This window comes from Perca flavescens, chromosome 23, assembly GCF_004354835.1.
Source record: "Perca flavescens isolate YP-PL-M2 chromosome 23, PFLA_1.0, whole genome shotgun sequence".
Classification (NCBI taxonomy): domain Eukaryota; kingdom Metazoa; phylum Chordata; class Actinopteri; order Perciformes; family Percidae; genus Perca; species Perca flavescens.
Window position 1 is genome coordinate 18,806,376 of NC_041353.1, and position 22,213 is coordinate 18,828,588.

Below are 22,213 nucleotides of genomic sequence, written 5' to 3' on the forward strand. Positions count from 1 at the left end.
TCCATTACGAAAAAAAGTACCTGGTACCTGCTAACGGGTACTTTTTTTAGTACCTGCTCAGTCGAGGTTCCAAGCGAGCTGAGGCGAGCCGAGAAGGTGACGTGAAACCCTGCAGGCTGCTGATTGGTCGGAAAGAAGCGTCACTGATCAATGCATTGCCAGCGAGAGACGTCATTTTTAAATAGTTTAGCCAGCGGTGTTTTTTTGCTGCCGGAGGCTCCACGCAGAGCTTTCTCCGTAGCATACAAGTGGCCTGATGGTTATACTGGTGCGCTGGTGTGTGCATGTGTGATGTGTGTGTGTCGAGTCGCCGTGTGTGTGTGTGGGGAGCTAGTGAGTGAGGGAGAAGTGTGAGAGTGACGACGATTATCTCTGCAGCGAGTAGCGACTCTAGAGTCATATATATGTGAGAGAAACAAAGCGAGTAGCGACTCTAGAGTCATATATATGTGACCACGGTGGGAAATCTGGAGCAGTAAACGTTAACTATCTCTTTGATATCATGTTGTTTACGGAGACGGAGAACCAGGAAATGCGTCGGGGATATGTCAATGGGAAAAGCAAGCTACTAAGCCACGCCCACGGCAGTCGCTATGACGACCAGCCACGCTGAGGCGATACTAAAATCTGCAATGGAAAACGGACGCACGTCGAGGCGAGTAGAGTCGAGGCGAGGCGAGCAGGTACCATGTAATGGAAAAACGCCATTAGTACTTCTGGTTGCAGAAGTAGCAGTAGTTCTAGTTCAATGCCGTGAATCATAGCAGTAATAGTAGTACTACAGTATTAGTAATTGTATTAGTATTACTAATAATAATAGTGGTAGAACTAGTAGTAGTATTGTGTATCTCGCATGCTATTTACGTTTTAGTGCAAAATTACTTGACTTCCCGGTACTTGACTTGAGTAGAGGAACTCAATCAGTAGTAGTAGACATAATAGCTTTTGCACTAGTAGTAATAGTAGAATTAGTAGAATAAGTCTTAGTGGTACTATACAGTGGTAGTAGTCTGGATCAACGGTCCATTTCCAGGATTATTCCCTCACCTTCTGTTCTCTGTGTGTTGCCGTTCTGAAAACTCTGTTCACTTCAGGAAACTGCAACCTTTGAGCTAGCAAGCTACACGCTGAAAATGGCTGGATTTTGAAGAAAATTTGGATTGTGCAACAAGGCAGCCCTGCTTGATTCTTTCAGTGAATGATTTACAAAGAATATGTTCATGGCATTTACTATCTATCTGGGACGTTTTGGGACAGATTGGCAGGGATGACTGTGGGCAAAGTAATGTTAACGTTACACACAGCGACACACTGGTAAAAGCAAATTACATTTAACCATGTATCAAGCTAATTTAATAGCTCACCTAACAGTTAACTTCATTTAATATTGTATGTGAAGTTCCTTCCCGAGACAATTTTGTAGAGCCTTTGTCACTGCGTCCGGAACTTGGCACCGCCAAAGACGATTGTGATTGGTTTTAGAAATGCAAACAACCCAGATAGTTTTTTTTTTTTTTTTCTACTATCAAGATAAAATACAGTATCTATGGTGTAGCCAGAGCTACGGCTGTGCAATTAAACACATTTTTAATGTTGATAACGATTTTGGCTCCTAACAATCACAAAAACGATGATTTACGTTTTGCAAGTAAACTCTTATTTTGTTCAAGGTAGGTTTTTTTTACTGTTAATTTGTTCAACTGTTTCATTGTTGTTGTTTTTTTTTATTTTTATTCAATGATTGCAACATCTTTTCAAAAGTCAATGAGTGACCGGTTTAAAAACTCTTGATTTCAATATTGACCAAAATAATTGTGATTATGATTTTTCCATAATCGAACAGCCCGAGCCAGAGCTGTGGAGATAGATCTGGCAATGCGAGACTACAGTAGTAGTAGTAGTAGTAGTAGTAGTAGTAGTAGTAGTAGAATTAGTAACAGTGGTACCAGTGTGGGGCCATAAGGTTGATACCAACCATTGTCAGGATATTATTAATGGTATTGTTCTGTATTTATTTAAATCACAAAATTGTAAACATATGCAAAATAACCAGAGATTAAAGCCTTCAGCTTGCTCGGAATCAACAGTAAATGTGTACCACATGATTCCACTGAGAGTCGATAAACTATTATTTATAATTATTGCCCAGCCCTGCATTGAACCAGATTGTGATACCAAACAGTTAAACATCCTCTGTGTCTCAGTCTGTCTCTTGGTGGGGGGGCTGACGGATGACAGACCTGTGGCGTCCTTGGCGGTCTGTGGTTCGGTTCTAGAAGGCCAGCGTTGAACACCCACCACGTCCTCTAAATCTCTCACATCAATCTCGCATGTCCTGCATGATTAAGACAGTAACTTGACTTGTAGCATTAAGTGAATGCAGCAGCACACAGTTTTTTTTTCTTTTTCTTTTTTTTTATTATTGTTTACGTATGTGCAAAACATTGCTTCATTCAAACTGGAATAACTGAATAGGCAGGGCTGCAAAAAACTCATACACAAAAGGTAAGCAAAAATAATGGAATCTGTTTATATACAATTTACAAAATATAATAAACTTTATATAAAAAAACATATATTTATATATTCATCTATATTTAACTGAAGCTGTGTCCTTGAAGAACAGCTGCTAATATGCTCCTTTTTACTTTTCTCTTGGAACATCAAAGTGTCCGTTACATTCACCCGTTGCACATTTGAGGAGTCCTTTATTGCAAAAGTGTCCATTCAGTGAGGTAGAAATGTTCTTATTTTTTTTTGGTCGTCCTCTTCATTAAAAACAACAGTCACTGAGCTAAGTGCTCGTTCTGCGCTGTGGGATGGGATCAGTCCTTTTGCTGTCAAACAGCTGTTCATAAACACTGTTGCTCTGCTCTGACGCCGAGTCCTTGGCGAGACCGTTGTCCTCGAGGTCGGAGTCGGCATCTGGAGCGATGTAAGGATTCTCATGCAGAGTTATTCCATTACGCGTCACCGACGGCGGGGCAAAGCCTGTGTACTGGTCCTTATGAGGCCTCCAGGGAGCTTTCCCAAATGTTCCTGAGCGAGAAAGATGCGGGAAGAAGTCAGACCAACGTACAGACAAGATCCAGAAAAGTTCAGAAAACTGATTAACCCAAGACCTACCCATGAAGGTGTTGGAGGGGGGAAGACATTCATGAGGTCTCCCGTAGTCTATGGCTTCTCCCTCCTCCATGGATGGTCGGCGGTCACTCTGCTGGTGAGAGGGGCCGTGAGGGAGACTGGCGTTGGGGAGCTGCATCAGGACAGAGGAGGAGCAGAGGTCAAAATGCTCAGACAGGAAGTAGTCCCTCATTTTAGAGCTGGTCAGGCTGCCGCTGTAAGAGTCCATGCAGACGGGCCTTTGGTCGATAGAACAGCCTGAAAGTTAAAAAAAGAAGGAAATTATATCCTTTAGAAAGTAAGAAAGATATCGAGAGATTAGCGACTGTACATCAGGAATACTTGGACTTAATGTCCTGCATCAACAACAGTCTAATAGAATTGTTGTACGGACCTGTGAAGACTTCTGACGGGTCAGCAGAGTAGATGTTGTCCTGGCGAAGCAGGGAGCTGATTGGACCTTGATAATGGCAGAGGAGAGGATCGATGGCTGCCTCCATGTCGGCTTCACTTCCTGTATCCAGCTGACAAAAACCTGTATTGGGGAAGGAACAGGATTGTGTAAGAAAAACGTGACGGTGCAGAGGGATTCAATTTTCAGACAAAGAAGAAAGGGAGGTGTTTTACCATTCATGTCTTTAGGCTGCAGGTAGAAGCCGCTAATAGACGAAGCCATATACTGATGGCTGCTGCCGCTCTCTGATGGGATGTAGCCATCCTGACGGTCGGCGAGCGTGCCCTGGGAGGACAGGTAGCTGGGAATGTCGCCAGGCAGGTTGGTCTCATCTGGAGCACAAAGACATCAAGTTAGATCACACGCTTTCATTTTTATTGACAGATTCTGCGATAACTCCAACAAACGATCATGGACCAACCTGTGTTGGTGACGCTGCAGTCCTCATTGCGTCGCCGTGTGTGGTAGATGATGACCACCCAAACCAGTGAAGTGCCCACCACACAGCACACCACGGCTATGATGACGATTCCCACCGTGGTCCACCCATCATCGTCTGACCCAACCCCGCCCGCGATGCCGACTCCCACGCCGCCCTGCACTCCCGAGTCGCAGTTAAGATTTGGTATGACAGCCAGCCGAACGTTACCCCTCTCGGTGCCCAGCGCGTTGGACATCTCGCAGGTGTACTTCCCTGCGTCGGCCTCTGCAGCGTCAACGATGATGAGGAGCTGGTTGGCTGCTGCAAAGAAATGGCGCTCGGTCACTACCAGCGGGCTGTCGTCTTTGGTCCAGTTTAGCCTTGGGGGAGGACTGCCACCAGCTATGCACTGGAGGACGGCTGTTTCGCCCTTGGCCACAGTGCGATCCATGAGGGGCCGTAAGAAGGAAGGGGTTTCTGAAAGAAGGACCAGAGCAGTAGAATTTAGTGCGACAAGGAATATTCAAAGTAATTCATTGATCTACAGTTTATTTCACACACAAGCCTTTCAAACCTAAAATGGAAGTTCTAAACGTAGAGCACTTCTCTGCTCCAACGTTGACGTTTCTCACCTAGAACAGTTAGCGTAGCATTTGCAGAAACGGTGCCAGCTGTGTTCGCAGCTGTGCAGCTATAAACGCCAATGTCCTCCGTCTTGACGTCCACTATGAAAAACACGTCGTCCTCCGGCATGACGTGCATGCGGCGTTCGCGGGCAGCAGGGAAGTCGGTGCCTCCGTCTTTCTGCCAGGCAATCTGAGGGGAAGGGTGACCAACGGCGGCACATTCCAGCCTGGCTGTTGCTCCAGCACGGATACTCAGGTCCATTGGCATCTTGGTGAAGGAAGGGAGCACTGGAAATGAGAATTCAATGATAATTAGAATCCTCACAGACAGCCGTTTTATGGACTTTTATTTATTTATTTATTTTTTAGATAGACGCATGCCAACCAATTAGCTTCTCCCATCCCAAACTTACTGTTGACAGTGAGTCTGGCCTTTGTTGAATAGGACGATCCAAAGTGGTTTGAGATGACGCACTGGTACTTTCCCTCGCTGGAGAACTCCACATTACGTAGCTGAAGGGTGGTTGTGTACTCCGTCACCTCCGTCTCGCCTCCTGCGCTTTTCTGCACCCGCAAGTGGGCCTGGTTGTAGATCTCCGCGTCGTTCAGGCCCTCATTGTCTTTCTTCCAAGCAAAGGTCATTGGTGAGTCGCTGGAGCTGGCTGCTGAGCAGACAAACGTCACGTTGGTGCTCTTGAGGGCTGACTGGGTCTCCGGCTGCACAGTGATTTGAGGCTTTGGGAAGTCATCTGGGAAAGATGACAAAAGGATTTCAAAAATCTGTATAAAAGCTTCTGTGTGTTCAGCTCTGGATTTGGCTATTTATCAATGTTTGGTAATTTGTTTTGTCATTTTGTTAGCAGATCTGAAAGGAGAAAAAGTTAACTGAAATAGTTCCTCAGTAGTTTCTATGCTAAACAGGAAAGCGGAAGACTTAACCTAGTACATTTCCATAACATTCTCTTCATGAGACTCATTAGCTTGTCCAGGAGTCAGGTAGGAAAAAATTGAACAATCTGGGTCAGCTCGTAAATGGAAAACGTGTGTGTAAAGGTGTTACACCAAGTGAATGCATCACTTACCACACACAAACTCCTCCTGGCTGACGGCAAACACGCTCCTGCCCTTCAGCATCTGCGGGTGGGCGCAGCTGGCGTTGACGCAGGGCAGAAAGGTTTGTTCTGCCACCCAGACGGGAAGCCACTTCAGCTGGCAGTCACACAGCAAACTGGAGGTATTCAGACGCCTGCCAGGGGAGAGGACGCCGCAAAACCTTCATTCACAATTCAAAAACGTTGCTTTCAATTGTTTCTGCGATTTTTGGTCTCGAGTAGTTTGTGAAGTTAAAACTCAAAATGACGACAATGACGAAGGTCTGATCAGTGAAACGTCAAGTTTTTGTCTTCGGAAATATGACGTTTTAATGTTGCTTTGCTTACTGATGGGAATTCTTCACATAAGACCCATTAAGTCACAATCCTCTTTAAAAAAAATTCTAAATTCCGTTGCATAGCTTTTTACTAGAAATTATCCTTTGGTAGAAGGAGCAAGCACTGTTCCCCGCAGACCATAATGAGTTTCACCTGGTGCTGTGTCCCACATCAACACTGAAATCCAAACTTAAGCGGTCCTTAAACATGGTCGTACTTACAGCTCCTGCAGGTTCTTCATCTGAGAGAAGGCGTTCGCTTGGATGGACATGATGCCGTTATTGCTCAGATCTCTGTGGAAAGAAGAGAAGAGAAATTAGCACTGGTAAAATCCTCACGGACAGATGGCAGCTTTTTTTTTTTTTTTTTTTTGCCTACATCAGCCATATAGAGTGAAGGCTACAAAAACTTCAATCGAGAGAAAAAAAGGTCTGGGCTCCAGAACAATAAAACTCTGGGCAGCAGTTTGCTGTGTTAATCAAGAGAGGCCCAACTCTGAGCTGCTTTGAGCTCTGGCAACGGCTGGGAAAAAACTCTAATTAGAATCAAATGCAGCTGTTGTACACACACACACACACACACACACACACACACACACACACACATGCACACACACTCCTCCACTTGCCTTGATGATCGATATAGTCTGGCACACATGTTAAGATACAAATGGCGGAGTTTTTTCTTGATTCCACATCAAAGCGGAGGAATGGGAGAAGACAGTTTGGGTGTACGGTTCTAACAAACAGCCTCTGTGTCTTAGTGTGATTCACCCTGCTTAGTTTACAGCTCGGACTTTTGGAAACAATCAGTGAAACACGAGGCCGACTCACAGGTGCTGCAGCGTGTCCAGGCCAGAGAAAGACTTTTTGGTCACCGAGCGGATCTGGTTCCCCTGCAGAAATCTGGGAAAACAACAAAAATCTAATCAGTTTCAAACTGGCCTTATTTTGTTCCACAAAGTCAACCAGTCCAAGGTGTTACCATCATGAACTCACAGTTTTTTCAGCTTGTCCAAAGCAGAGAAAGGGCCATTCATGTCTTCAATGGTCCAGGAGATTTCATTATTTTGGAGATCCCTTTCCGAAGAAACAAAGACAGACCGCATTGTAAAACAAATCCACACCCAGAAAACAACTGCACTTGCGATGTTAATAAAACGTTATGCGGCTTTACATTTCGTTTGAGGAGGGAAATGTTTGGGATGTTAAAATTATATTCAATGCGACTCCAGAAAGTTCCTTCCTGGCCTTTGCGGCACTTTTAAAAGTCTGCAATGGCTTTTCTGTGTTGTATAGAAAAAAAAAAGTTTGACAAGGAAATGCTGCAATATAACGTGTGCTGCATTTTAAACTTCATATGAGGGGATAAATATACTCTGCATGCAATTCAAACATGTAGGAGTTACCCTCAAAGGAAGTGTTGCCACAGAGCTTTTATCTGCCATCAAATATATAATAAATCTGTGATAATTTACCCATTCTATGGATTTGTATGTGAAAAAAGCACCTTCAACTCCAATCAGATTACCTCAACAGTGATCTTCCGGTTTATAAAAACCTGCAGAGCATTGCTCCTCAAACAGAACCTAACCTGTCTCTTCAAATTTAGCCTAGTTATAACCTAAGTGTTTACTAAGTGGAGATTTACAGATACTAAAAAAATATATATATACTAAAATATATACATCCAGTAACTGCCAGGTGCAACTACTTTGTAGCTAACTGAACCAACTAACAAAGCTATCATTAGCTGTGTACTAATGTATTAGGCTACCTGTTGAGAGTAAAGGGTCAGGTACGGTTTAAAATTAAAAATTGCATTCCACAAAAACATAATATACCTAATTACAAAATGTTATATCAATAGTGTTAGACTAAATGGCTAATTAACTTCGTACAAACTGTAACGCACAATATTTCTCCATATTTGATTTTGCTAGCTTAACCAGCATTAATCTGCTGTGAGTCATAATTTATAACCCCAGTTTCCATCATTATTAAACAGCATTTTGTGGGAATGGCCAGATATATTAACCATAATTCTTCACCTCTTTTACTCTTCAATGTAAATGTGCCATACAAAGAGCAAGCTAATGTACGTTTTGCTAGTTGCTTCATTTAGCTAACAGTCACATCTGGCAGATAGTATGTGTAAATATTTAGTAAAAACTAATCTATTTAAGAACTAGTTTGTGGGGTGTGAACTATTTTAATGTATTGTTGCGTAAATCTTCACTTAGCCGAGTTACAATGTAAGTTTTTACTAAGTTTAAACTTAAGAACAGCTAGTGCAATCTTGTCCCCGCTACTGTGGTTACAGTAATTGGTCTCTCTGCCTTTTACTTTAATGGATTTCTCCGTGTATGATCTTCCAACGTCAGGGCAAAGTAGCGGCTCTACAAAGGAAAGCCCTTTCTCTTTGATTTAGAGGGAATCGCACCAAAACCTGACGATTAACGTTGATGTACCCCGAAACATTTTCTGCTATCAAACCCAAACTGTGACTGCTGAAAAAGTATGGACACATTATACCTGCGCTCCAAAGAAAGAAAATTACACCAAACAACTAAATACACAGCACTCAAGTACTAAATCACTGAAAGCCAAGAATTTCCCAGAGAAATTGCCTCCTTTGATCCCTCAGCTGCTTCTAATGCTTTCAAACAGTTATTTTCCTCCTCAACGTGCCTGGTTATGGCTGATTGAGATTGAGGAGGCAGGGTGTGTGTGTGGGTTTGGGGTGGATTTAAAGCCCTGAAGCAATCTATGTCCACCTAGCTGCACACCTGCCCTACGGTGACCTCAGCAGCACAGCTCACATTTGGTTCGAGTTAAAAAACAAAAAATCCCAACCAGGGGAAATGTTACTGAGCCTCTCTGTGGGAAAGGGGGGATGGGTGGATGTGGGTGTGGGAGAGGGGGGTCATGCGGGGGGTGGGGGTTGTTGAGGTTGGGGTTGTGCCTCCTTATGTGTGTGTGGAGAGACCTCAACACAGTAATCTATTTCACATCCCCAAAACAAATCAGGCAGGATATTTCCACTCAAGCATAGGATTGATGGTGGAGGTGGGTTTAAAGAGGTTGGGAGGGCCAATAGGGCAGCATATGAAGTACTTACTGTTTTTAGGGACTTGTATTTACAGGATTAGCTTAGTTTAGCACAAATACTGGCAAACTAACTGCTAGCTTAATCTGCTAAAAGTAAAACAAAGTCAGCCTACCAGCACCTCTAAAGCTCATTAACACGTTAAATCTCCTTTGTTTAATGTCATGTAAAAACATGAGGTGTTGAGATCAGAATTTTGGTTCAGCATGCGTTCCATAGAGGTTTAGGTTGGAATACAAAACAGTATTGAGAATATTTGATTTCATATTGATTAGACAAGTCGGATCAGATTCACACACGAAGAAAAGCATTAGAAGACCTTTTGCACAGTGTTTTGTATAAAACGTAGGAATTCAACTCACAGCATCTGCAGGTTGGAGAGGCCACGGAAAGCTCCGTCTGCAATAAAGCTGACACGGTTGTTTCCGATGTGGAGCTCGTCAAGCAGGCTGAGGCCTACGAAGCTGGATTCCTCCAGTCTGGACAGATGGTTGGAGGAGAGGTTGCTGTAGGACACACACAACAAAAAAACAAAACGTGAGAACAGTAAAGAATTGAGTTACCTGCAATCGGTTTCCAGATTTCATTTTATGATAACTTTTTATTTTGCACGAGTTTGAGGAGATCAAATTCACACAAAACTCATGAAAGAAATATTTCTGAGAAACCAGTTTTTTTTTTTTAAGTAAACTCAGATGAGAACAAATCAGATAGCGTGGCACGTTCCCAGTCGACAGGCGGCTTGTTTACTTTCAGCTTTGTGATAAGAGCAAGAGAAACGGGGGAGGGGGGGGAGAACAACAACAACCTATCTGTGAAAAACACTCCAGACTCTGAAAACACTGAACTGACCGCTGCAGTAAACAACAGCCACAACAAAGGAAATCCAATCTGCTTCCAGGAATGTGTGTTGATGGGGAGCGGGGGGCAGCAGTCACCGAAGTTTGTGGGTAACGTAGTGTTTGACAAGGAAAGAAACTGCAACTAATAGTGGAATATCCAATAGGAAAAATAAGTGGGACTTCCAGAGGCCGATGTTTTGGCTAAAGTGACAATAGAAAAGAAAAGGCAAAGGGGTGTGTAATATGTTGGCAGTGCTTTAATGTTGGCATTCACTGGCAGAGAATAAGAAACGCTGCTTTGTGTGTGTGTGTGTGGGTGGGTGGGTGGGTGTGGGTGTGGGTGTGGGTTTGCGACAGGAGAATCTGGAGTGTGAGGAACGGCAGGCGGGAGTGCCAGAGAGGAGGAGAGGGCAACACAGAAGTGTTGGGAGTGTGAAAGGAAAGTGAGGAGGGAATAACGAGAGGAAGGGGGGAAAAAAAAACAGAGTGCTAAGGGAGGGGAAAAAAGGAGAGAGACAGAGAGAGAGAGAAAAAGGTGGACTCACAGCTCACTGAGTTTCTGGCAGAACTCCCAGGCGTCAGGTCGGATCCTGCCGATGGCGTTGTGGCCGAGGTGGAGCTGCTGCAGAGTCAGCAGGCCGTACAGCCAGCCCTTACTCACCTCCGTCAGGTTGTTGTAGTCCAGCTGCCTGCATGTCACACACACACACACACACACACACACACACACACACACACACACACACAATGAGACTTTATACTACATTTAAGTCATGTTGGAAGAACGGAACTTGATGCGCATTTCCTGTAAATTTGCTTACAGGACTTCCATGTTGCTGAGGCCCCAGAAGGCTCCGTCCATCAGGCGGCTCAGGCCATTTCTCTGCATCTTTAAGGAGCGAAGAGCATGCAGACCGTGGAAGGTCAGGCCCTCCACCCTGCGAACCCGGTTCCTGCTCAGCTCCCTAAAACGCACACAAAACAGTAAGCATAAGAGCACAAGCAAGGAAGATATTTTACAATGCATAGTAAAATGTAACAGTTTTTTTTTTTTTTTTTTTTTTAAATAAAGTTTTTCAATTATTGAATGTTTCTGCATAGCTGTACTGAGTTCAGGGTGAAAAGCCCTCAGAAACAGCACATCGACCATGTTGAAAAGTCAGAAAAAGGTTTGGGAAAGAGAGGCATTTTATTTAGAATGTCTGGAAAGTCTTAAAAGCTGTTGATATGAGACATCATGAATCATTATGATCCGAAGCCCTGATTGAGAGCGTTTTCTAATGGAGGAAAAACATTAAAAGCTTACAGATGCTGGAGGTTGGGCAACTGGAAGATCTTAGCTGGGATGGTGGAGAGCCGGTTGCGGTTGAGCCGAAGAACCTGCAGACTGCTGGACAGGTTGGTGAAGCAGCCCGTCTCGAGTGATGAGATACGATTGTTGTTGAGGAACCTGAGAAAGAAAGAAAGATTTACCGAAATAAGACACACACAAAAATGTTATTACAGAAACATAAAGCTGGTTCTTTTATTTTGAGCTTTTCCACACCAAAATAACTATCTCTAAAAAAAGGCACTGACAGAACTGGGGACACTCACAGGTTCTTGAGAGGCAGAGCTGGGAAGGAGCCGGCCTTTATTTCCACAATATTGTTGTTGCTGAGGTCGAGCGTTTCCAGAGCGAGGAAGGGCCTGAGCTGCTCCACAGAGATCCTCGTGATCCTGTTGTTTGCTCTGAAAATACAGACACCATCACTCCAATAAATGACAAAAATACTGTGTATTTGACTAGTGGCGCACACCGGTTTCGTGTTTCCAGATATGCAAACAGTCAAGTCCCTCAATTAGTCTGTGGTATTAGAAAAAGACACTCTCACGCGCTTGTAAAGCTATAACTAACCACCCAACGTGAAACGCTGGCGTACATTTTTTTTGTTTTTCCGAGGTCGCATGCATATTTCAAGTGTGCCAACAAATTGCTCGGTATGATCAATGTTGCTGCTCTTCATGCCAAGTCCAAACAACTTTTCAGTTTAGTGATGTGTGATTTTGTTTATAAGGTAATTACCAACAAGGTATTTAAAAAAGTAACCTGCCAATTACTTGGCTGATGAATACCATTCCCTCAGTGAAAGCATGCCTCGGCAGAGGCCAGCAATTTCCTGAACTGCACGCCTCTTAAATTGCAGTGCAGGGACTGCTTAGTTATAAACAGAGCCTGTACAGTGCCCCCTTTGTGCATGACACTCTGCCGCAGAGAGAGAGTGAAGGGGGAGGCAGGAATTCCCTCCAATGCACCAGACTACAGGCCTCGTTTTTCAGTATTCATTGCGATGGTTACAGTCCCCCCCACCTCCAGCTACACCTTACTGACCAGAGGGCTGTTAGTTTTTCTGATTAATTTTTCCAGCAGCCCTTGTAAAAAAAAAAAAAAAAAAAAAACACTGAGTACAGTTTCCTAATGTAGGTTTAATTTGGGATGTGGTGTCATTAATATTTAATTGTTGAAAGTTGTCAATCAACTGACCCACAGTGCAGACTGCTTCACAAGAGTGGCTGCTGTCATGAAAAGAGCTGAAACGTTAAGACCATTGATCAATTGACAATTGGTCAACTATTTTGGCAATTGATTGTTCATTTTTCAACCACAAAATCCTAAGCGCTGCAAAGATTATTCGATTAGTTGGCAACTATGAGGCAGACTTTCCCAAATTATACAAATAAGACTTCTTATGATGCTCTGAAACTGCTGAAAGAATTAAAATCAAAGCTGTATTGAATTGTTATGTTATTACATGGAGTGTGGTGTATGAACACAGACCAGCTAGCGTGCCTCTGCACAAATGGAAACTCCACAGCCGATGTGAAACTTTCTTCATATCATTTACTAGAAAATACGCCATGGCCTTTTGGTTTCACTCAGTGTTGTGCATGAACCATTTCGCTGCAGTGGCTCCAGTCTGTCCCAACTTAAAAAGAGGTCAGCAGGCTGCAGGGCCTTTTCCTATCGTGCCCCCTTCCCCTGACATCATCTCTCTAACCCTCTGCACTCTAAACTAAATACTCAAAAATCTATAGAGATTTTGGTGTGCAGTAGCTACGAGGCTACAGTGAAATACAGATCATTGTCTACAATTTATATTAAAAAAAAAAAACTGCACAGGCAGCTCTTTTGTTTGGAGATTTGCAGAGGTCTTTCCACGCACCACAGCCCCCAAGTCCCACACAAAAGGTCCGCACACCACCTGTATCTCAGTTTTCATGTTCCCCTGACTGGTCGCTGAGAGAGGGAAGGCCGCCTGGTGAGAAAGAACCAGTCTTTCCAGTTTCTCTCGGGGGGGAGTAGAGCCACGGAGAGAGGGGCTGGTGCACACTTCCTGTCTGAGGACCAGGATGTAGACCCTGAAGTTTGAAGAAATCTGGCCAACTAATTATTCCATAATCCTGTGAGACTAACTATTCATTAAAGTTAGTTTGCAGTACTGCACCTTTAGACACTAAGTCGACATAAACTCTGTGTGACTGCATGGCCAGATAACTGCAAACACTTGGGCCAACAAACAGCAAACCTTACTGTTTTCCTTCCCACCCCGCCCCCACCATCTCAACAAAAACTCAACATGTAGGGCTGCAACTAATGATTATTTTCATAGTTGATTAATCTATTATTTTCTTGATTGATCAACTAGTTTGGTCTATAAAATGTCAGAAAATGGTGAAAAATGTCGATCAGTGTTTCCCAAAGCCCAAAATGACGTCCTCAAGTTTTGTCCACAACTCGAAAAGATATTCAGTTGACTGTCACAGAAGAATGAAGAAACTAGAAAAAAAATTATATTTAAGAAGCTGGAATCAAATAAATTTCCTTTTTTTCCCCCCATAAAAAATGAGTCAAACCGATTTCATCGATTATCAAAATAGTTGGCGATTATTTAAATTTTTGACTTCTAAACGATTAATCCATTAATCTTTGCAGCGCTATCGAGTACTCCTCCCTCTTCTACAAACAAGCCCGGCATTGTACACTTCAATCACACACACTTCAAATTTGTTCATCCACTTTGCTATCAGATAACGCGATTATAGAGCCATTACAACTGTGGTTGTAGGGCTTTGCCGCCGTTAGTGGAAGTCAATAGAAGGCCAGCGTTGTGTCAATAACAGCCCGAGGCATCTTGAGTATTGATAGAATATGTACTCATTATAAAATTGAGGCGAGTAGCAGATAGGCACTATATCAATGCTGTTGTGCTGCTGTGGATACAACCAAACAATGCATAGAAAATTGGTGTCAAATTAATTTTCATGAAACCTAAGTGAGTAAAGCCTTTTTTATTACCAGCTTATTGCACCAACATGTGGGTTTTGCATAAGCATGTACCTGCCAGCACTCTTGCAAACTAGTATGTGCGCCGTCAAACTGACCACTTTTATGCACTGAAAAGTTATGTAAGATTTAAGATCTGTGATGAAATTGTTTTTTTGTCCATTTGTGTTTGAAGCAAATTGTTGTCCACTGAGCAGCAACAAATGCTTTTAATGGGGGAAGCTCTTTAAACTCTTTAAAGCCGCTTTTTCTAAAACCATCTCACTTGTAGTGGTGCTACATTTGCGTGGTATTTCCTATTAGGAAAAGAACAGAGTTTTGAGAAGCCATCTGATGACTCTTTCTCTCTCTGCAGTGGCGCCTGTAATAAAAAACAGGGCTGCGTGAGCTGTTGAGACGCCATATCCAACTCTGCATATATATCTCACTCAGATGGCTGATCATCTTCACACGTCGGCTCCCAGTCGGAGTGGAGAGAAGCAGGGATCGTATTAACATGTGAACTGAAGGACCTTCACATAAAAATGACAGGGGAGCTTTAGTAAAATTCGTGAGGTATCAATGTGTTTCTGTATTGCCCGCAAGACTGAAAAAAAACATCAAATTACGGGTGTAAGATAAGTTCCTAAATGCATTTTGCATACTGATTTTCAAAATATCTTTTATTTGTTGCTAAGCCCACTACTGTGGTGTTTCTGCACTGCAGTTGCCGGAGATCACCTGTCATTCAAACTATGTGGACGGGACTGCCGTTCTTCTTGAAATTTTCTGTCTATTCATTTTAAGTTCCTGTAGCTGACATCACCTTGGATTTTGGGAAATTGTGAAAAGCATTTTTTAATAGACTTAACAATAAATTGAATAATCTAAAAATAGCAAACGGATGATGAAAATTCTTACTAGTTGCAGCCCTAGTTAAATGTCACGGAGTACTACTATAATCACGGCTGTTGTAGTTTGTAACTCCTCTTCAACAAGGTTCACCTCCTCATATACCTAGTCAGACCTGGACTCTCCAGGTCATTTGTTGAACCCCCCCTGAACACAGGCAGAGGGATTTAGCGGTGGTGGGGTTTACCCCCTCCATAAATTCCTGGGAAATTGTTCAATTAATTAAGATGATCACGACTCAATTACTACCAGCTGCAGGGTTATTGCCGTTTGTTTTTACTCGGAGCTCCGAGGTCAAAGAAGTCTGCGAGAGCTGCCGCTATGTCTGACTGGCTGTTTGAATAAGTGGTATTTGATACCCCAAGGTCTTTTTTTTTTTCTTCTTTTCTTTACTACCCTTCCAGCTCGGATAAACTGAAGGAGGGAGAGAACTTCTGGAAAAATCACATTGCGCCACCTTATCTGAAGGAGGAGGACGGCGGCAGCCAACACGCGCAGTGCAAGTGGGAATTTCAATTTCTCCGTCTGTGTGCCCTTTTTCTTCTTATCGCTTTTGATTACTTTGAACCTACTTTGAATTAGTTTTTGTATATTTAAATGTGACACAAAAAGGCAGTGTTCATGTTCTTTTAAGGAGAGAAAAGGCTTTACAGCAAGTGTAATGCTTTATTTTTTTGGTTATCAATTTAAAACTTAATTTATTTACTAAAACTACTTACTGTGACATTTGCTGCTTTAAAATGTCTGTATCTGGAGTTTAAGGCAGCACAGATGAGCCAAAAGACTTTAGGAGGGAAAAGGCAACAAAGCAAAATAGCGATTAACTTGACTGGTAAACGCAAAACTTAGAATAAAAATATGAATGTCAGTCAAGTATTTTTTATTTAATGACCATGGCATTAGGGGGGTTGGCATGATATAGGCCTCTGTGGTTTGCTAGCTTGTAGCTATTAGCTAGACTAACTAGTTAAAACTCTGGGTGGGATGCTGCCAAGTGTAATGTAACTAGCGGCACGTGCAGTGATGCTTCTGCAAGCACGGGCATTTAAGTGGCACCGAAATCTATGTAACGATACCGGTGCCAGGGTTTCAGTAGGTACCCAACCCTAGTAACAACAGATAGCATTACAATTATAATTCTTAGGATTCCTCCATTAAAACTTAGGTAGCTAGTAAATTAGCATTGGCTAACACATCAGTCTTTTTCAGCATGTATTAGTGTTACTTGGCCAGATAACGGGGTTCATTAGCTACAAAAAAAACATCAAAATTCTGTTATTCTCTGTTAGTAAAACTTTAAAAAAAAGAAATTGTACAAGAGTATACAATAAGACGTCCTATTTCAAGTCTTTGTTCTATGTCATTCTCTAACTATATATCAATGTTCTGTATCTACAAAGAAAATCAAAAGATGTATTTAATTGGAGACTTAAGGCAGAGTTGACACGACTTTGGGTAAACCAAACTGAACAACAAATCAAATTATGGTTTGGAAAAAGTCTGTAATTTTTAAAGTGAATCTGTGCAGGAGTTGCTCAAGGGTACTTGGACAGCACACACAGCAGTTGTGGCAGATGAACCCATGAACAAAACCTTTTTTTTTTTTTTTTTTTTGTCTTGAGTAAGAATAACAAATCCAATATATTTCAAATCCAATCCGAGTTACCAAATGCAGTAGGAAAACTGGCATAACATAACACAAAATCACCCTCAAATAATGCAGTGAAATATGACCTCAGTTGTAAAGATCTTGCCTTAAATAAAACAAACTATCCTGCCTATCTTCCTCGCCGTTTTATAGCTGAAGGTAACTTGTGACGGCCGCATGGCCTGCGGCTGCTGCGGAGCGTCATGTTGGGGCTTGATGAGGAACACGCCTCATCAACCCGGGAGACGGATACATTCTTCCACAATAACTTCATCGTCGGTCGGTTTTTGAGACACATGCCACAGAAAGCAAATCAAATTGATGCGGTTTCACACACTAATATCTGGTGTTCTTTTGAAAGCACGTATTGCACAACAATGTACGAAAGAATCTTCTGGTTTGAGTCTGAGCAGGATGAAATATGACAAGTCAAATAGTTTCACCCTGAATAATCTTACAGTATCAGCCAAGCACTTTCAGACACTGTTGGTTATGTTTCTGCTGCATATATACACAAAAACTATGGGATTAATTGGCTTCTTTAAAAGGACCCATATTTACTTTCTTTATTATAAAGCAGGTCTAGGTGCAATACAAATACTGTTAAGGTATCAAAACACTCAACGTAGAAATGCACACCGTACGGTTGAGATGTCACAATTATACTAAATTATATATAGGTAGAGCGTGCACTACAGCACAGTTAAAATCATTCCCCAGCTGCAACGACGGTGCAGAGAATCTGAGAGTGCAAAAGCAAAAAACCCCAAAATGCTGACCAATCGGAGCAGGGGTCCGTTTCAGAAAGCCGGTTTAGTGAAAACTGAGTTTGTTAACCCTGAGATGAGGGAAAAACTCTGGGTTTTCTGTCTCAGAAAGAGAGGTAACTTAACCGTAACTGACTCTGTGATCCTAACCTGGTTGGGAGCAGTTTTTCTCCAATTAACCTAGAGTTTCTCTCAGTCTCCTCCCTCTGAAGCAGCGCTCTTTTCATTTATTCATTCATTCATTCAGTCTATATCAGGCGCATTTTAGTGCAGTTTGTTATCGGCATGAATAAGAAAACAGGGTTGGTTTATTAACGGTGTTAGGAAGACTATAAAACGTTTTCTCTCGCTCTCAAAACGTGGCATTTCCTTTTGTCGACGATCCCGTTGATGAAGAAGCTGTATTACTTCGCATGGAGTTAAACGTGCATCGAGAGATTATATTGAGGCCCCGACTATAGATGTATTTTCATATCCAGACACTAGCCTACCTAGTTGAGTGGTATGGTTTTTCTTCCCAGTCTATCATTTATGTAGCCTATATAACCTTATCCGTCCTCATATCACTAACGTCACCCATTGTAGACATGCTCTTACATCCCAGCGGATTCTTTGTCGCATTACGTTTTTGATGCGAAGCATATTAGTAAAGCCACTGTATAGCAAAGCGGCGTCAGAAGAGTGACTCGCTTTGATATGTTTTTTTAAACATTTTTGTAGTGTTCCCTGGACACAAACCAGTAAGAGCCATTAAAAAGGAGTTCCACAGTATTGCAGGTGAATGATACCCTGAGTGAAACCCTATGAAATAAAAGATTATGAACAAATTTGTTCTTAAACCCCACTTGCGATTCTGGCTTTCACCAATGTTTTCTCATTTGGGATTTGTTCTTAGGTAAGAACAGAATCTACGCACACTCAAGAGCACTCTTGCGCACAAGTGAGCGCTGACATGGTTGCGCAAAATAAGTAGTTATACCGTTTTCGTCCGTTGGAATTTAAAATCTAATATTTCTCTCCTTTTATACGTCTTTGACAATTCTCTAAGTGTGCACATGGCCCTGCCATCTCATGCCCTTTTATGGGAATTAACGGGGCGTTTACCTATGCTAAATAGGGTTAGGGACATTGGGACTCATAATTCTAAGAACACACCTGCGAACAATTCTGCTGTTTAAGAACACGTCATGAATCAGATGTAGACTTTCTTTTTAGTAACTTTCTTAAGAACAAATTAAGAAAAAACTTAGGAAGATATTGGTGAATGAGGCCCAAATGAGTTTTGTGAACATTAAAGCATGTAAACATGTTGTAGTAGAAACCAAAATACGAGTATAAACCTGAAAATGAGCATGATATGGGACCTTTAATTTGATGCACCACGGTATTAATATATTCTCAGGCACTGCCTTGTTTCCAGATTAACTGCCATTAAAGCCCTATAAAATGGGCCACAGAGAAACATACAATCCATCCACATCGAAATCCCCAAATATGGATTTTCACATGACGATTTTCTTTCTTCCCAGCATTACGTCACTGCCTCCAGGTTAAAAATACACCAACAGCAGCAACAGCCACCAAACAAAACATTTCCATTTCTGTTGAGGGCATTTGTCTTAGACCACGTGACCCGTCTGGGGCTGGCTGCCATGTCTCAGACTGCCCTGTCTGGGAACTGGCTCAGCCAAAAGGGTTTGCTCTTGAGAGGGAAAGAAGGGGGAGGAACCACTTCTCAGCTCACTACTTTAACCAGCAATGACAACTCTGGCAGAGGATTAGCCTACAGACCAGGCTGAAGTGAGAAGTGTTCATAGAATTTGAGAAAAGTTTTACTTACAGAATGAGTGTTGTGATGTTTGAAGCATAAGGGCCCAAATCAGGTATTGCCTCCAGCTCATTGTGGTTCAGCTTTCTGTACACATTGAGAAAAGAGAATAGTTTGTCACACGCAGGACAGTGATGGAGGCTGTTTGGAAAATCCTGTTTACTGTAGAAAGCGCTGAGAACACAAGGCATACTTACATTTCACTTAGATGTTGTAGTTTGGAATACAAAGTGCCGTCAAGCACCTGCAATTTGTTATGGCTCAGGTCTCTGGGAAGGGAAAAAAGGCAAAAGTTGAGGGGAAAGTATACACCATGGACTGTGTTTCTCGGCTGCTGCAGTCTTCCATTTGGGTCTGCATATCCAACATAATTACATACAAATTCTGTGTTATTGTGCCTTGACACTGTGAACAGAGGAAATGCATCAAAGAAAAGTCATCGTAATTAAAGTGTGAGATGGTGCAAAACTGATGGTGATGAAATGAAACGGAACGGCCAGAAAAATAAGCAAGAATAGGATGTATTGCTGACATACTGTTAGAAACAGGAGATGTGGTGAAAACAAACTGAATACAGTTTCAGATATCAATAAATGAAGTCCCAAAGAAACGGTCAACCAATGTCTTTGTTTTCAACAAATTCCCAACAAAGTAGTTCAACGGCTCCTAAATATAGTTGATTATTTAGTTTCTGAGACTGGACTGTTACTTTGATTTCAAACTAAAGACATGTCACTTCAGGATAAACTATTGAAATAGTACCCGACTGGTTAAAGTAATTTTTCTTGCAAATGAAAACGTTCCAAAACAAACTGCTTCCCATTCAAGCCCCAAAAAAAGTTAAATTGGCTTTTCGTCCCTTCCTTATAACACCGATGCCAGAACGGCTTCATATCCAGGCCTCTGCTGAGAATCCGAGCCAAAACAGACAAGCTGATAAGTTATTGCGGGGCAAGATTCTCTTTGTGCTGACAGAAGGCTGAAACCTGGCGAGGGAGGTCGATAAAAATGCTGGAGTCGAGGTTTCAGTCTTGGCCAAGGCTTGGATCAGACTTACTTTCTGGTGTCTGGACTTGTATTAACCACATTCCTATTCTGACTTTAACGTTTACAAACCATCAAACCAAATCTAACAGATTATGTATCTTAACATTTATTTCCATTGATATTTGGTTTAGAATCTGTCTAGCATTCCACACATTTTTAAGTATTTTGCCTAAAGAAGTGTACAGGACATCAAACCTCCAGCAATGTGTGTATGATTAGTCAGGGTTTATATCAGAACTCCTCTTTAGCATCAATTCATATTTGTACATTTTAGAAGGATGTGCACATAGGTTGCTTAATGCCTATTGTACTCTTCAGTAGCAGTTCTGGTCTGTGTCTTGATTTGGTCTGAACCCCCTTTGGATCTGAGCCTAACTCAAACTCGACTGAGCTTGGACTGAAGCAGTCTTGGCTGCAACCCACTGGGGGTAAGATTCTTTTGGCTGGCTGTTTTGAAAAGCCTCCTGAAAACCAGCTTAAGGAGTCTGGCAAGCGGAGCGTCGTGCCCCATAAAGTGGTGGAGTTATTGACGCTGCTGCACTTCTTTTTTTTTTTTTTTTTTTTACACCCTCCTCGTCCTCTACCCCTCCTCCCCCTCCTTACCTCCCTCATCTGGAATCCATCAAGGAGCTCTGGGAGGAGGGGAAGAACCTATCAACTGGTAATGTTTTCACAATGCCGGGAAAAGTGAGAGGGACGCCTTTCATACATCTGAAACACCCCTGTCAAATTTTCTGGGGCCTGTTTTTGTGCTTTGGTGGAAAGTTTCATTATCCACTCAACCTGAGTTTTACTTCTTAGCCTCGCTAAAGCTAACACCCTCGTCGTCTTCCATTTCTTTCCGAGCGCGGAGCTGTGTGCTGTTTTTGTTGTTGTAGTTCCAGCGCTGTGGGCTATATGGGAAAGGTGTCCTATCATACACCCTAGATAAACCCTAAGTAGCTCTGACACTTCCACTTCCTTCACAAAGCAGGCTCTGAGCGGAGCATGATAACACACAGTGCTGCGTACAGGTCTCAGCCTGTATCTGCCGGCCTGGTGAATATGTACCACTTTCTTATCTAAGACTGAAAAGTGAATAAATGAGCCACTCTTTAGGTCTCAAGAGCTGTCAGTAACGTTTTAGATTACAATAATGGGACACAGCAGCACATTTCATTAAGCCCCATAAATGTTTCTCATCCATCTTTGTGAATGAATGCTAACGACATAAGCTTTAAAAGACTGCGAGTTAGCCAAAATTGTGAATGCTAAAGAGCAAACATTAGCAAACATATAAAGAGAAGTGGTAGTTATGTTGTTTTCATTAATGACCATGGCAATTGTGATTTTGGAAGGTCAGTATGACAAACTGTAGCTTGCTAGCTTATCTATTAGCTAGAAGAGTAGTTAAAACGACCAGGTAAGTAGCTAACAAAAAAATTAGCATTAGTGGGATTGGGATTGGTAATGTTATCTGCCTCCTCCTGTCCTTTAGCTTGGTCATTAGTGGTACCTGGCCAAATAATGTGCTTCTTTAAGTCCAAAAACATCAAATTCCTTGGATAAAGGTCTGTAATACTTAAATTCTTGAGGGAGATATTATACCCCTCCAGAGGTGTGATGTTTTTATTCAAAAGTAATCTGTGTCCAAGTTTTGGGTCATTCTGTGACTATTTATTACAAAATTAATTGGTGTAGTATTTTGCCCTTAATGCACAAATT

General features: G+C 42.2%; 1 protein-coding gene across 1 annotated transcript in view; it reads right to left on the reverse strand.

The window, feature by feature from the left end:
• Positions 1-2,508: 2,508 nt before the first annotated feature.
• lrig3 (leucine-rich repeats and immunoglobulin-like domains 3) overlaps positions 2,509-22,213 on the reverse strand; it is a 22,138-nt gene continuing 2,433 nt past the window's right edge. The window contains exons 2-19 of the mRNA XM_028571157.1: positions 19,660-19,731; positions 19,475-19,549; positions 11,601-11,735; positions 11,311-11,454; positions 10,826-10,969; positions 10,550-10,693; positions 9,525-9,668; positions 7,053-7,133; positions 6,888-6,959; positions 6,276-6,347; positions 5,707-5,870; positions 5,038-5,373; positions 4,631-4,912; positions 3,999-4,475; positions 3,751-3,909; positions 3,518-3,658; positions 3,127-3,381; positions 2,509-3,039 (exon numbers count right to left, since the gene is read on the reverse strand). Coding sequence (XP_028426958.1) covers positions 2,795-3,039; positions 3,127-3,381; positions 3,518-3,658; positions 3,751-3,909; positions 3,999-4,475; positions 4,631-4,912; positions 5,038-5,373; positions 5,707-5,870; positions 6,276-6,347; positions 6,888-6,959; positions 7,053-7,133; positions 9,525-9,668; positions 10,550-10,693; positions 10,826-10,969; positions 11,311-11,454; positions 11,601-11,735; positions 19,475-19,549; positions 19,660-19,731 — 3,142 coding nt within the window. The 3' untranslated portion in view covers positions 2,509-2,794. The remainder of the gene's footprint in view (positions 3,040-3,126; positions 3,382-3,517; positions 3,659-3,750; positions 3,910-3,998; positions 4,476-4,630; positions 4,913-5,037; positions 5,374-5,706; positions 5,871-6,275; positions 6,348-6,887; positions 6,960-7,052; positions 7,134-9,524; positions 9,669-10,549; positions 10,694-10,825; positions 10,970-11,310; positions 11,455-11,600; positions 11,736-19,474; positions 19,550-19,659; positions 19,732-22,213) is intronic.